General features: G+C 39.6%; 1 protein-coding gene across 2 annotated transcripts in view; it reads right to left on the bottom strand.

Annotated features, from left to right (window-relative positions):
* VPS53 (VPS53 subunit of GARP complex) overlaps positions 1–15700 on the bottom strand; it is a 159870-nt gene that overhangs the window by 86088 nt on the left and 58082 nt on the right. For both annotated transcript variants that reach the window (XM_044672921.1, XM_044672922.1), the window contains 2 exons: positions 14047–14162; positions 12505–12624 (listed from right to left, as the gene is read on the bottom strand). In XM_044672921.1, the coding sequence (XP_044528856.1) occupies positions 12505–12624; positions 14047–14162 (236 nt within the window). The remainder of the gene's footprint in view (positions 1–12504; positions 12625–14046; positions 14163–15700) is intronic.

Below are 15700 nucleotides of genomic sequence, written 5' to 3'. Positions count from 1 at the left end.
CTTAGAACCTCTTCCACCTCTCTACCTTAGTATCAATTCAAAGACGAAAGGTAACAGTTTAAAAAAAAATCACTTAAAACAGCTGTGGAGGCTTATTTTGCTCTTTCCAAAGTGGCAAAGATGATAAAAGATGTAAAGAGTCAATTTGAATGGTCAGTGGAAAGACAGGCACATTCAATAAATACCCCATTAATAGAGCTATTTGTATAATGGAGATTTGGAATTATGTTCTCAATTACATTCCTATTTGAACCAATCAATATGACAAGGCAATTTTCTCTACACAAAGAACTGAGGGAGTCAATGAGCCTAAAGGATGATTCCACTTATTTTCTAGGTGAAGAATAGGGATGTATGTAATAAACTGTCCAGTTATACCAAAAAGAAAAAACAAGCTGTGAAAGGCAAATTCTTAGCCTGACACAAACTCCTTCCTTAATAAAAATAAATATGGCAGCAGTAAGGTGGATAGAGCTACAACCTGGAGACAGGAGTTCCTGGGTTCAAATTTGACCTTGAATACTTCCTGGGCCCTGGGCAAGTCATTTATTCCTCATTGCCTAGTTCTTTTTTTTTTTTTAATTTTTTAAACCCTTAACTTCTGTGTATTGACTTATAGGTGGAAGAGTGGTAAGGGTAGGCAATGGGGGTCAAGTGACTTGCCCAGGGTCACACAGCTGGGAAGTGTCTGAGGCTGATTTTGAACCTAGGACCTCCTGTCTCTAGGCCTGGCTCTCAATCCACTGAGCTACCCAGCTGCCCCCGTCATTGCCTAGTTCTTACTACTTTTCTGCCTTGGAACCAATATATAGCATCAATTCTAATAACTAAAGGTAAGACTTAAAATTAATTAATTAATTAAAATGAGTGTACTGGCCTTCATCTAAAAAGTTCTATCAACCAATCGAGATTTTATTAAGTCATAGGAAAATCAAAAATTAATTGGAAATTAAATAATATGATTCTCCAAAATCAGTTAAAGAACAAATCTTAGAAACAATTAATAATTTCATAGAAGAGAATGACAATGATGAGACATCATACCAAAATCAAAGTAGTACTCAGGGGGAAATTTATATCCTTGAGTGCATATATTAACAAATTAGGGAGGGCAAAAATCAATGAATTGGGCATGCAAATCAAAAAACTAGAAAGCGAACAAATTAAAAATCCCCAGATGAAAACTAAATTAGAGATCATAAAAATTAAAGGAGAAATTAATAAAATCAAAAGTAAAAGAACTATTGAATTAATAAATAAGACTAGAAGCTGGTTCTTTGAAAAAAAACAAATAAAATTGACAAAGTACTGATCAATCTAATAAAAAAAGGAAAGAAGAAAACCAAATTGACAGTATCAAAGATGAAAAGGGAGACCTCACCTCTAATGAGGAAGAAATTAAGGCAATCATTAAAAACTATTTTACCCAATTATATGGCAATAAATATAGCAATCTAGGTGATATAGATGAATATTTACAAAAATATAAATTTCCTAGATTAACAGCAGAAGAAATAGAATACTTAAATAATCCCATATCAGAAAAATAAATTGAACAAGCCATCAAAGAACTCCCTAAGAAAAAATCCCCAGGACCAGATGGATTCACAAGTGAATTCTAACAAACATTCAAAGAACAACTAATCCCAATATTATACAAACTATTTAACATAATAAGCAAAGAAGGAGTTCTACCAAATTCTTTTTATGACACAAATATGGTACTGATCCTAAAGCCGGGTAGATCAAAAACAATGAAAGAAAACTACAGACCAATCTCCTTAATGAACATAGATGCAAAAATCTTAAATAGAATGCTAGCAAAAAGATTCCAGTAAGTGATCACGAGGGTTATTCATTATGATCAGGTGGGATTTATACCAGGAATGCAAGGATGGTTCAGTATTAAGAAAACCATTCACATAATTGACCATATCAACAAGCAAACCAACAAAAATCACATCATTATCTGAATAGATGCTGAAAAAGCCTTTGACAAAATACAACACCCATTCCTACTGAAAACACTAGAAAGTATATATAGAAAGGAATAGAAGGACCTTTCTTAAAAATAATAAATAGTATATATCTAAAACCATCAACAAGCATCATCTGCAATAGGGATAAATTAGAAGCCTTCCCAGTAAGATAAGGAGTGAAACAAGGATGCCCATTATCACCTCTATTAGTTAACATTGTACTAGAAACACTAGCAGTAGCAATTAGAGAAGAAAAAGAAATTGAAGGTATCAAAATAGGCAATGAGGAGACTAAGCTATCACTCTTTGCAGATGATATGATGGTCTACTTAAAAAATCCTAGAGAATCAACTAGAAAGCTAGTGGAAATAATCGACAACTTTAGCAAAGTTGCAGGATACAAAATAAACGCACATTGGGGAATGGCTGAACAAATTGTGGTATCTGTTGGTGATGGAATACTACTGTGCTCAAAGGAATAATGAACTGGAGGAATTCCATGTGAACTGGAAAGACCTCCAGGAAGTGATGCAGAGTGAAAGGAGCAGAACCAGGAGAACATCATACACAGAGACTGATACACTGTGGTACAATCAAATGTAAATGTAATGGACTTCTCTAGCAGCAATGCAATGATCCAGGACAATTCTGAGGGACTTGTGAGAAAGATGCTATCCACATTCAGAGAAAGAACTGTGAGAGTAGAAACAGATGAAAAACAACCGCTTGAACACATGGGTGGATGGAGATATGATATGATTTGGGATGTAGACTCTAAACAACCACCCCAGTGCAACTATGAATAACATGGAAATTGGTCTTGATCAAACCCAGTGGAATTGCAAGCTGGCTATGGAGGGAGGGGAGAAAGAAAGAACGTGAATCATGGAACCAAGGCCCTATCCACTGGACAGAGTATTGTACTAAGAATCAGGGAGCACTAAATTTAGTACTCAGTTTTTTCCTAGCTATATGACCTCACACAAGTCATTTAAACTCAGTCTCAGTTTCTTCTTCTATAAAATGTGGCTAATAATAGTACTAACTTCACAGGGTTGTTATGAGGCTCACAGTGTGCTAGGTAAATGCTAACTATTAACCCAGCCACCTATCCTGGCTGCAAAAGAAATTATCCTATTACTGGCTCCAAGGAAAATAAATGAGAACTCCTCCAATGATCCAGATAGGTTGGGCATCATCAAGTCAGGTTATGCCAGTGTTTTTCACACTTGCAAATGAAAGACTCATTGTGTTGTATGAAGGTAAAAACTGAACAACAGCTCCTGGGACTCTAAAGCGGGTTATGAGTCAAATGCAGATGTGGCCTCTCTGTGGCCCACCTAGGCCATCAGTTTCCAAAAGATGGGGGAAGAATAAGAGAAGGATAAGATGGTAGGAGATGATGAAAATATGATAGTTAGCCACTAGTGGAGAAAGGCAGACTGTCCCATTCACTACCTTGAGAGTGACTTCCCCCAAAGAAAACAGTTTACAATGTTCACCAAGGGACAAAACAAGCTTCCAAAATGAAGTGCTTAGAGCAGAGCCATCATTTTGAGGGCCACAGAAATTCGAGGGCCATTCTAATGGTCAGAATCTATAAGATGGTCTTAACTCAAAAGGATCAATTTACAGAATCTTTGTGTTGGACCAGAGTAGTCCAGGCCCTTCTAATGTAGAACCTGGGGCCCCTGAGGTTGAGCAGCTTGTCCAAGATTATAGAGCTAATTAGTGGGAGGGCCAGGTCTAGAATCCAAGTCTCCTGACTCTTCCCACCCAGGCCCCCCTCACATCCCCTCCCCTCCTTTCTCCAGCCTTTGAAGAGTGTCCTTAAGAAAAGTTTTCAATGGGGCAACTAGTTAACAAGATGAATAGAGTCAGGTTTAGAGCCAAGAGGATCTGGGTTCAAATATGACCTCAAGCACTTCTTACTAGCTGACTCTGGTAAATTCTTTAATACCATCTGAGAGACCCTTTGCTGCTCTTTTGTCTTAAAAACTGATACTAGGACAGAAGGTAAGGGTTTAAAAAAAGAAAAACGCTTTCAATTCTAAAGTATTTGGTTTCAGGAGATGACAGAGCTCCTGGATTCCTTCTTTGCATAATGCTGATTGATTCCCAGAAACATTTGGTTTCTTGCATATGCCTAAGCCACTAAGACTTGAACTGTAATGGCAGAATTCAGAAAAGATTTCCTTCAATGCTATATTAAACATTTTCCAGCAGGAGAGTCCAAAGAAATCGCTAAACCCCACTGAAAGCCTGTCCACTTCCTCTTCCCAAGCCACAGTGAGCACAACAAACCATTACTTAGGATTTCTAGAATTAAGGCAACAACTCAGTTACTCTAGAGATTCAAGTCTTATGTCCGGGTGTAACGCCTCTCTCCTCCCCCACTCCAATGGCCAATTCTATCATTACCAGATGGTGTGACTATCGCTATGTAAACATACAAGGGGAAAAATTCAACAGGGATGGGACTAAAAATAGGAAGCCTGGGCTTTCCTTAAACTTCTAGGGCCTTTTAAAAACGCAATCAGAGAGGAGATCTAAAAGCAGATCTCCCCCCTTTTCCCCTCCCCCACAACCATTTTACATTCTTATTGACATTATTTAATCTCATATAATTCTTCATTGGCCTAGAGGGATTTGTACTGATGAAGGTTCCCATGAGAATCCAAAGCTCATGTATCTGCAAGAGCCACACATTATCAAGTGTTTGGAACACTGACCTACAGACATACACAGCTCAATTTACTTAACTGGTTCCATGAAAAGACTACTGAAGTAAGCAGAACCAGGAAAACAATATACACAATAACTACAACAATGGAAATGAAAAGAAAGAAGCTAAATATTTCACGAGAATAAATGTTTAAACTTAACCCCAAAGATGAGATGAAAAAAATGGACCACTCTCTCTTCAGAGGTGGGGGCCTATGAGTGCAAGTGCCCTGTCTACACTAGCAGCCTCAGTTTTAATTGGGTCTGATGAGTTTTCTGATCTGCTACTCCCCTCTTCTTTATTTTTGTTATAAGAGATGGCTTCTGGAAAAGGAAAGGGGCTGTCATACTATCACTGCAAATGCTAGCATTAAAGATTTTTAAAAATAAAAAGTGGGGAAAAAAGAGAAAAAATAATTCTAGCAAAATGGCATTGTAGAGTAGTTAGATCCTCTATTTGGGGACATTCTATGGAAATTTGGGTACAATGCATTAATACTGGAAAATGACCTTGAAGAGTACAATATTACTCAGAGAACATTTTTGCCTTCAATTTTTAAATATTTTAACTATTTCTTGCTTTTTTATACCACCTTCATTTCTAAATCGATTTCTCCCCCTTTCTCTACATAGAAGCCATCCTCTATAACAGTGGTTCCCAAACTTTTTTGGCCTATCGCCCCCTTTCCAGAAAAAATATTACTTAGCACCCCTGAAAATTAATTTTTTTTTTTACTTTTAATAGCAATTAATAGGAAAGATAAATGCACCTGTGACCATCATCACTCCCTGGATCGCTGTAGCACCCACAAGGGGGTGGTAGCACCCACTTTGGGAATCACTGCTCTATAACAAAGAATAAAAGGCAGATCAGCAAAACTAACCAAGTGACTAAGAGTGACTGGCAGTGCATGCATTGCTCTATACCAATAATTCTTTGCCTCAGAGTGAAAGGGGCAGAGCCAGAAGAACACTGTACACAGAGACTGATAAACTGTGGTAAAATCAAATGTAATGGACTTCTGTACTAGCAGCAATGCAATGACCCAGGACAATTCTGAGGGACTTATGGAAAAGAATGCTTTCCACATTCAGAGGAAGAACTGCAGGAGTGGAAACACAGAAGAAAAACAACTGCTTGAACACATGGATTGATGCGGACATGACTGGGGATGTAGACTTGAAACAAGCACACCAATGTAACTATCAATAATATGGAAATAAGTCTTGATTGATCATATGTTAAAACCAGTGGAAATGCGCATTGGATATGGGGGAGTGAAGAGGGGGCATGAAGGGGAAAGTAAAAATATGAATCATGTAACCACGGAAAATTTTTCTAAAAAAAAATATTTAATTCTTTGCTTCCACCTGGAAGGAGGGAAGTGCACTTTCTCATCTCTTAGAGCCAAGCATGGACATTCTAAGGCCTCGGTATTTAGTTTTGCTTTTTTTGTCCTTTTCATTAAGTTATTATGCTCACCATTTTTGTGGTTTTCCTGGTTCTGCTTATTTTAATATGTAGCCGTTTATTATAAGTCCTCCCATACTTCTCTATGTTCTTCACAGAAGAATGCTTTTTTTTTTTCCCCAAGAAAAACAGTGGTATGGTGACAAGAGCCCTAATTTGGAACAGGAGACCTGGATTAATTTCCTAGTTTTGCTGCTTTTCACTGGTATAAACTTGAACCAGACATTTAATCTTTAAAGGGATCAGTTTCCTCTAATGAGGGGGCTAGTAATATATAGAACCCCTGAGTTGTCTTTCTACCTCTCAATTCTATGACTTATGACGACGGGAAGTCTTATGACTAAACCAAAACCTACCACTCCAACACCCTTCAAATATAAACATCTCCTTTACTCCAGGCTTGTTATAGGTCCAAGGGATATAAAAAGAATTCCTTCCCTCAAGAAGTAACTTGTGGGAGAATGATGTAAGAAAATAGATCAGTAAATAGAAGGTCATTTGCAGAAGAAGAAAGCAATAATGACAATCAGGGAAGATTGCAGAGGAGTAGAACACCACATAGGAAAGAGAACTATATGTGGAGTCAGAGGAGGAGTCAGAGGAGGAGTAGGAGGAGGAGGAGGAGGAGGAAAGAGGAAAGAGGAGGAGGAGGAGGAGGAGGAGGAAAGAGGAAAGAGGAGGAGGAGGAGGAAAGAGGAAAGAGGAGGAGGAGGAGGAGGAGAAGAACAGAACCGGAGATCCTGAACCATAGGAGATAGCCTTTTTTATGCTAAGAAATCTGATGACCGAAAATAGAATCACAATTAAAAGAGAATGGATGGAAAATCTTTCACATGGGCAATTCTTATTAAGCTAGAAAGTGTAAAAAAAAATCATTATAGGTGGTAACTTATGTCTATTATTATAGTTTACCTTTCCAAGGCCTCTGCAATAAGGGGTTGGGGGTTGATTGTTTTTCTGCTGACAATTATTATGAAATACTTGACTATCTTGCTATACAAAAAAGAGCAGTCCTCTGCCCCGTATCCAACTATCCTGTCATACACAGAGAGGGGTGTGATGGGCTAAGTGGAAACTCTTGGGATATAGGCTTAAGATCAAAATGCCTGTAAACAAGATTTGATATCACCCTAAACTGTATTTTTCTTAGCTAAAGTTTATAATTCTTATAAAGCAAACTATATTATTTGACTATTAACTTAAAACTAATGACTGTGTTATTAAAATTATCATAGAGGCTAATACTATTATAATCATAAAAAGGGGTAGGGGGTTCTGCACTCACACATGTAATTAATTAAATTAATTAATAAGTATTTATTAAGCACCTACTAAGTGCCAGCCAATGTGATAGTCTGGGGCATACAAGATAAAAATGAAAAGAGTTCTAAGCCTCAAGAAGCTTATACTTTACTTGAGTAAACAAATATACAGAAAATGGTTAAGGACACTAAGGCTCCCCCTCTTACTCACTTGCCCAGTGGACCCTAAGGCTGCCATCCCCTCTCTAATGCTTCCCATGAGTTTTCCAAGCACTTTTTGTTGATTCTCGTTTCCTTCACTAGCTTAGTCTACTTGGGCTGGGCAGGATGGGGAAGGAGAGATTTCCCTGGCATTACTTGAACCTTAATTTGAAAGACCTGCAACAACCTGGCCTTCCAGGAAAGAGCACAGCTAACAATGATAATGGCTGTTCGATGGCAATTCTCTACTTCCTTCTTGACAGCAAAATGTGTTTTCACTGGATGATTAATTACATTTGGGTCTGCATTTTCATCCCAGCCATTTATGCAATTAAAGGAATTAAAAGAAACTGAGAGAAATGATAAAGTGATTGGCCTCCCTATTTCCTAGTTCCTTCTGGAAGTCTCAAACATCTCTCTAAGCCCCTCTTAAATTCGTCTGCCGGAGCTGTGGCTGCAACAGGGAAAAAGCTGCCAATGGGCACTACCCATCATGCTGTACCATGTGTACTATGCATCTATTAACAAGAGTAATTAAGAATTGTCTGCACATCCAAGAAAACATCACCAGCTAGGCCAGGCAATTTTCCAATCCTCCACCAAAACTCCATCATGGTGTGGACAAGATCCTCCCTGCATTCTCAAAGGCCATGCCAGCAAAGTATGTATGAGCTCTGACAGGCTCTAACAAGCAGGATAGACCAGCTCTTGGTCTGGGGTCTCAGGACCAGCCTTAATGTGAAGCTTGTCATCAGAACACACAGCTACCAAGTGATGGATGTGTCCAACCACAGCATCTCAGAAAGACCACTTATTAAAGAGTGGGAGGGTTGTGATCTGTAATGGTGGAGAGTCCATAAAGAGGAAATAAAGGATGCTTAAGGTGTTTAAATACTTTTCTAATAACAAAGGCGGCAGAAAATAACTATCCAGGCCGATTTGGCCTACTGAAATGGCTGACTGTCTAATAACCATATGAAAGAATGCTCAAAATAGCTAATAATACGAGAAATGCAAATCAAAATAACCTAGACATTTCACCTCAGCAAAATGGTAAAGATGACAAAGACAGGAATAGTTGATGTTGAAGGGATAGACAGACACATTAAAGCACTATTGGTAGGGCTGTGAAGTGATTTTGGAAAGCAATCTGCAATGATACGAAGTGACTAAGATGTACATACTCTATGACCCAGAGATTAAGCTGGTACAAAGCAGAGTACAAAGAAATCATTGACCAAAAAAGGCTATATATACACCAAAATATTTATAATTGCCCTTTCCATGATAGCAAAGATCTGGAAACAAAGTGGATGCGCATAGATTGGGGAATGGTTAAACAAATTATGGTACATAAATAAATGGAATAGAATATGGCCATGCTACATAAGAAATGACAGATGCAATGAATCTAGAGAAGAATGGGAAGATTTACATGTGCTGATGCAAAGGGAAATAAACAAGAGCCAAGAAAACAATAAACACGACAGCAACAACAATAAGTTGAGAGATTCACACCGAAACAGTCTAAATTTAATGATGCTTAAGTATAAAGAACGGACAACTCCAAAGAAGGGGTATGAGAACACAACTGCCTCCTTTCCTTTACAAAGGTCCATGGGTGGGAAACACTATGGAAAATATCAGATTTTTTTAGATGTGTTGGCTGGCTTTACTTTTTTACCCCTCAAAGTCATCTCATTATCTAGAAACTGGAGATGATGAGGGGTCTCCCAAAGAGATCTTTGATGGTATTCCTAGTAAACTATATACTATAAAAATGGGGCAAAATAAGTCATTGCTTTAGCCCCGTGGTTTCCAAACTTTTTTGGCTTACTGCCCCCTTTCCAGAAAAATTATTACTTAGCACCCCCTGTCACATACTATCACCACCCCCTTACAGTTATTCACCGCCCCCAAATGCACCTGTGACCATCACCACCACCCTGGATTGCTGCAGCACCCACCAGGGGGCGGTGGCGCCCACTTTGGGAATCTGCTTTAGCCTTTCCCTCATGGCCCCATATGCTGAGGGGTACCAGAATGAGAGAGCCCTAGTATCCTTCTTTTCTCCCAAACCCACCCCTCTTCCAAACTTCTGTATTTCTGTGGAGGACACCATCTAAGAATTCCACAGGGTCAGCTTGTTCTCCTCAATCTCCTCCCACATCTCCAATTGATGTTGATTGCCTGATCTTTTCTTTCCTACTTCCATAATATCCCCTGCAGATACCCCTTTTCCATGAGTATAGCCCCTACCCTAATTCACGATCTCATCATCTCTCTTCTGGACCTTTGGCCTCTCTGCTTCAAGTCTTTCCCCTCTCCAATCTCATAGTTGGACTTTTCTAAAGTACAAGTCTAATCTCTTATATTCAATAAACTCCAGAGGCTTCCTATCATGCCTAGGATCAAATATAAACTGATCAGTTTGACATTCAAGGACCTTTACAATCTGACATCAACCTGCCTTATCAGGCTGGTTCTACATTATTTCCCACTCCACATGCCCAACAGTCTAGCCCAACTGGACTTCTGACTATTTCTCAACACAACATTCCAGCTCCCACATTTACGCCCTTGTATTGGCTGCCCCCATGTCCAAGATGTACTTTCCCCTCACGTCGGCCTCTTAGAATCCCTAGTGTCCTACAAAATTCAGCTAACAAGCCACAAGACATTAAGTCTTTCCTGATCATCCTCCCCTCTCATGCCCCACCCAAAATAATTTTACCTTCCATTTATGTAAACTGTTTGTATAAACTTATATATATGTACATCATGTCTCTGTCATTAGAACAGAAGCTCCCTGAGAGCAGGGACAATATCCTGTCTTTGTATCCCTAAAGCCTAGTCTAGTGCCTGGCCATTGTAGGAATTTAACATATTGATTAATTTCATTGTCTAGGCTATTTGGTAGTGACTTTAAGGGGAAAAATATACATAAAGGCTTGAAAAAATTTCAAACCGTATAAAAATATTAAAATTCTCCCAATTACTTGGGAGAAATAGCCAATTACTTAGGAGAATTTTAACTCCAAAGAATCATGCCTATTGAAATCTTAATCCTAATCCTAAAAAGCAAAGGATAGCACTTAAAAATCAAAAAGAAAATTATAATAGCACCTAGAAAAATAAGTCTTATCTAGAAAATAATTGGAAGTGAGATGAAAATGGAAATCGCAAGACTTGTTAAAGGGCAATGGCAATGAGTCTGTCCTAAGATTGGCAGGCAGTAAACTGAAAAGCAATAATTTCTCACTTAGAAAAATAATTTGGAAAAAATAAGAAAGAATGACCTAGAAACTACACTGACTTAAATTTTTGTAATCAATAGACGAACAGAAAACTAACTATCTTCTGTTATTCACTCTGAGTAGCAACAACAAACCATAATAAATACATTCACTGACTCATTCATTTAAAATATTTATTGAAATTTACACTATATAGAGCTCTGGGAGAGGCATTTTCCAATAAGAGATGGATCGTCTCTGCCCTCTAGGAACTTCTAGTCTAGTAAATGATTTCTCTCCATCCCTATTGCACTATCAAGTATCCCACCACAAATATAAGAAATATGTCTGCATGATTGATAGTGTAACTTAAATGTATCAAGAAGTTCTAAAACAAAATACAGGTGGGGGCAGCTGGGTAGCTCAGTGGATTGAGAGCTAGGCCTAGAGATGGGAGGTCCTAGGTTCAAATCCGGCCTCAGACACTTCCCAGCTGTGTGACCCTGGGCAAGTCACTTAACCCCCATTGCCTACCCTTACCACTCTTCCACCTAGGAGCCAATACAAAGAAGTTAAGGGCTCAAAAAACAACAACAACAACAACAAACCAAAAATAAACAAATAAATAAATAAACAAATAAATAAATAAATAAATAAGAGTACATGTGAGGTCCAAGAGAGCAGACTGTCAGCAAGAAGACTTCATGGATGGGAGGGCCTGTGATTTGGACTTAAAAGGATGCACAGGATATCAAAAGGCAAGGAGGAAAAGGGGGCTCTTCCAGGACAAGGGCAGAGAGGAAGTAGCGCCTAATGAGTAGCACAAGGGAAGAGAATAACCTAGTCTAACTGGAGGTCAAAGTTCATGAGATAAATAATGGGTAGTTCCAGAAGGCCAAGGGTCCTGAATATCAGACAAAGGAGGCGATGAAAAGTCATTCAAGATTTGTAAACAGAGAACTGATGTGACCAAATCTCTATATAAAGATACTTATTCTGACAGTAGTAAAGGCTGGAGGAAAATGAGAATGGAGGTGGGAAGATGTGATGATAATAACACAAGTCTGACCTAAGATGGGTAGGCAGTGGAGTAGATAGCAAGCGTGGTAGGAAGAGTAGAAAGCAGGGGAAGGTGACTGGATATCAAAGGAATAGAATCGGTAAGAGAATGGCAGGTGACTAGGTAGGAAAAGCAAAGAAGGAAGAGTCAAAAGGATCCTAACCTTTCAAACATGGCTGACTAGGCACATGAAGGCGTCCCGAACAGAAGAGCCTGAGAGCAGAAGGAAGCACAGGTTTAAGAGGAAAGATACCAGTTTAGATTTAGAAAAGCTGAGCTTGAAGTGCATCTAAGAAGACATGTCCTGGAGGCAGCTGGAGACTGTCTCTAATTACAAGAAAGGAGGTCAGATAGACTTCCGTGAGTCATCAGCATGGAGGTGGAAGCTGAAGCCATGGGAGAAAATGAGATGGCAAAAGAAGAGTGTAGACAGAAGAGAAGCAGGTCAAGGATAGACTCTGGAGGAAGGAACACATAAAGACTTTGTGCTTTTGGAAAAGTTAATTGTTGTAACATATCTTCTAAGTGCCTTTCCCTATGGGAGAAGAATTCCCTCCATTGGTATTTTTACCTCTCTGAAAGCTGTCGAATCTGTGGGATTCCCATGTACTTGTGGAAGTGTTCTAAGACGTTCACTACACCCTGTAGAAGGTTGGCAACTTCTCCATATTGTCGCCTCCTTGTCATGGCTCTGCAAGAGAAATCAAGAGATTAAGAGGTCCACGACATCACCAATAGGGGAAAGTCTATTCTGTTCTCTTATTATAAGAAGTATTTTCTAGGTTGTATCAAAAGTTATTGACATTCATTTACATACCACACCAAAACTGTAGGTTTTAGTTGACATTCCTTGCCAAAAAAGATTATCTTTTCCTAAATTGACTATTGAGGTCAACCGAGCCAATGTCAATAAAAGAATGTTGATGAAATCAACAGTAAAACTTGGCAAGGAGGCATAAACTATCAGTTCCCAAATCCTTCATTAAGTCTTCATTTCCAAACTGTGGGTTCATGTTTTACTAGTCCCTTTAGGAGGCACTTAACAAAGCAGTACCGAGTTCAAGCCAAAGTGTCAAGTTCAAATTGCTGCTTAACCCAATTCAACTGGATGAAAAACACTGAATTTTCCAGGAAGAGACTGAAGAATAACATCCATAAGAAGCCAAGTGGGTTTCCCAAGTCTCCCCCAGTTAATAATTAAACCAAACCCAAATGGATAAGCCAGGAATCTACCTTCTTTCCTCCCTCCCTTCTAAGGTAGATAGAGTCACTAGATTTCCCTTATGCTATGCTGAGGCATCAGAAACTACTGACTTAAGAGACAGTCAATAAAGCAATAGACAGGGGGACAGCTGGCTGGCTCAGTGGATTGAGAGCCAGCCCTAGAAATGGCAGATCCTAGGTTCAGTTCTGGCTTCAGGCACTTCCTAGCTGTGTGACCCTGGGAAAGTCATTTAACCTCCATTGCCCACCCTTACCACTCTTCTCCCTTGGAACCAATACGCAGTATTGTTTCTAAGACAGAAGGTAAGAGTTAAAAAAATAATATAATAATGTGATAGACAAGTAACTGGCAATGTCAAAATCTTACTGAGAGAAAGAGGCAGTTGGAATTTTTTAACAAGGTCAACAAATTTTACTGGACTCACTGATGAAAAAAATCAAATTACAATCAGCTCATCCTTTTCAAGCTATTTCCAGAGGCCTCACATATCAGATTCCAAAATCATACCCCAGGAGCAAAGAAGCTCCTCTTGTCTTTGGAATTCTGAGCTGAAAAATATCCAGTAAAATATACCGATTACTCTGTAGCTCTATTAGATGTGCACAGAAAAACAAGCCCAGGCAATTGCTGCCAACATAAAATAGTGAGTCTGAATGGCCAATTCTACCTGTGGAGCATCAGTCCACTGGGTACAAATGAGCCAGCTTGTGATGGGGATGGGGCCCAAAGGGGCACTCATTCAGAATGATGGATATTCAAGGTGGTCCAAATGACCAAGGAAGGAAGAAAGCATCATGAAGTGAGTGAGGCCTGGGTGACCTTGCTATGTCATTCCCAGCACACCGAGCATTCCCTGAATGGAAAGAACTAGAGGCTCACATGACTTACTCAAGAGAATCAACACCCCCTGCCAACATGTGCAAGTGGTTCAGCGTGGTTATGGAAGTGGTCAGGTGGCGTTTGGCGTGGTCTAGCTGTTTAATGTCCCGAGTAATTTCCTTAACCTAAATGGTGAAAAATAAAATGAGAATGAATCAGAGAGCACAGAAGAAAGGTCTCATCTCAGCATGAGAGCAGCCACCCAGGATTCAAACTGACAAGAGGAGCCACTCCAGGACAAAGGAGGACAAAAGAATATTTAAAAAAAACAAGCCAAATAATCTAGGAGAGGATAGAGCTCTTCCAAATTAAAAAAACAAACAACCTCCCTAAAGACATTTTTATTATTCCCACTGTATTTACTGTTAGAAAACTGTTTAAACAGATACCAAATTCACTCTAGAAAGGTAGAAGGATGAACTGAAAAGAACAGGTGAATCTGGATTCAAATCTACACTCTATGTGATCAAGGGCAAACTGCTTATTAGCCACTCAACAAGCCTTTATTAAGTATCCCAAAGCCCTTGCACTTGAAGAATTTCTGTTCTAAAGGGGTTTCTAAATAACCAAGTATAGACAAGATGGAAAGAGCAGATGGAAAGTCATTTCAGACAAGACCTCACTTCCCTAAGCCTCTATTTCCTCATCTGTAAAATTAAAATACCACTAGTTGGGAACCAAGTGCTATGGTCCAATGATTCCAAGCTGAAAGATATTGGGCATCATGCTTGCCATCTTTCTGACTTCTTGGGAAAGCTCCCAAAATAGCCCTTCCTCCTGGCTTGTGATGACACCTCTTTCCAGTTGGGAGTTAAACAGAACCCAAGGTACAGAGATCTGGAGGCAGGAAAATGTTTCCTGTGTGACAACTTGATCCGGGGCAGTGATGACAAACTTTTTAGAGACCAAGTGTCCAAACTGCAACCTTCATGCTGAATGTGAATCCCCCCAACCACCACCTTACCCCAAACAGGGGAGGGAGGAAGTGCTCCCATTGGGCTGCTGAGCAAAGGGGAAAAAATGTCCTTAGGTGGCTGTGTAGAGGGGGAAGAGAACAAGCAGCCCCCTCTGGCACATGTGCCCTAGGTTTGCCAACAAGGATCTAGGGTACAACTAGGTTTCCCATCTTGTGACTGACAGCCCTTCTTCCCCAAAACAAGTCACCAGGGGGCCTTTCACTCTTACCAAGCTCAAATGGGAAGTGAGGCAGAAGGAAGGATACCTTGGGGAAAACCCTAGCCTGGAATATTTGGTTGTGAGGATGGATATCATTTTCCCTCAGGGGCATCTCTGCTCCAGTGGCTTGTCAGTCTGTTGAATTACCTGGAGCCGATTTGAGCCTTGGCAGACCAACCTTCACCAAACTAGCAGACACAAGATTATTTTGTCAAAGGTAATTTGTCAAACCTAGTCTCAGAGCTTGAGCATGGGCAGGACCTCAGAAGTCATCTAGTACAGCCCTCTCTTTTTATAGTTTGAGGAAACTGAGGCTCAAGGAGAAGGAATGACTTATCCAAGGTTACACATGTAATAAGTATCAAGTCACTTATGAATTCCTTTGAGATTGTCTCTCAAGGAAAGAGCTTGGCTGTAGCCTAAAGAGTACCCTTCTCCACAGAACAGTACTTTCCAGTAAATAAGCTGAATAATGAGAGCCATGTCT

The sequence above is a fragment of the Gracilinanus agilis genome, chromosome 4 (genome assembly GCF_016433145.1).
Source record: "Gracilinanus agilis isolate LMUSP501 chromosome 4, AgileGrace, whole genome shotgun sequence".
Lineage (NCBI taxonomy): Eukaryota > Metazoa > Chordata > Mammalia > Didelphimorphia > Didelphidae > Gracilinanus > Gracilinanus agilis.
Note: the sequence above shows the minus strand (reverse complement) of the source record. Positions and strands in the feature narration are given on the sequence as shown.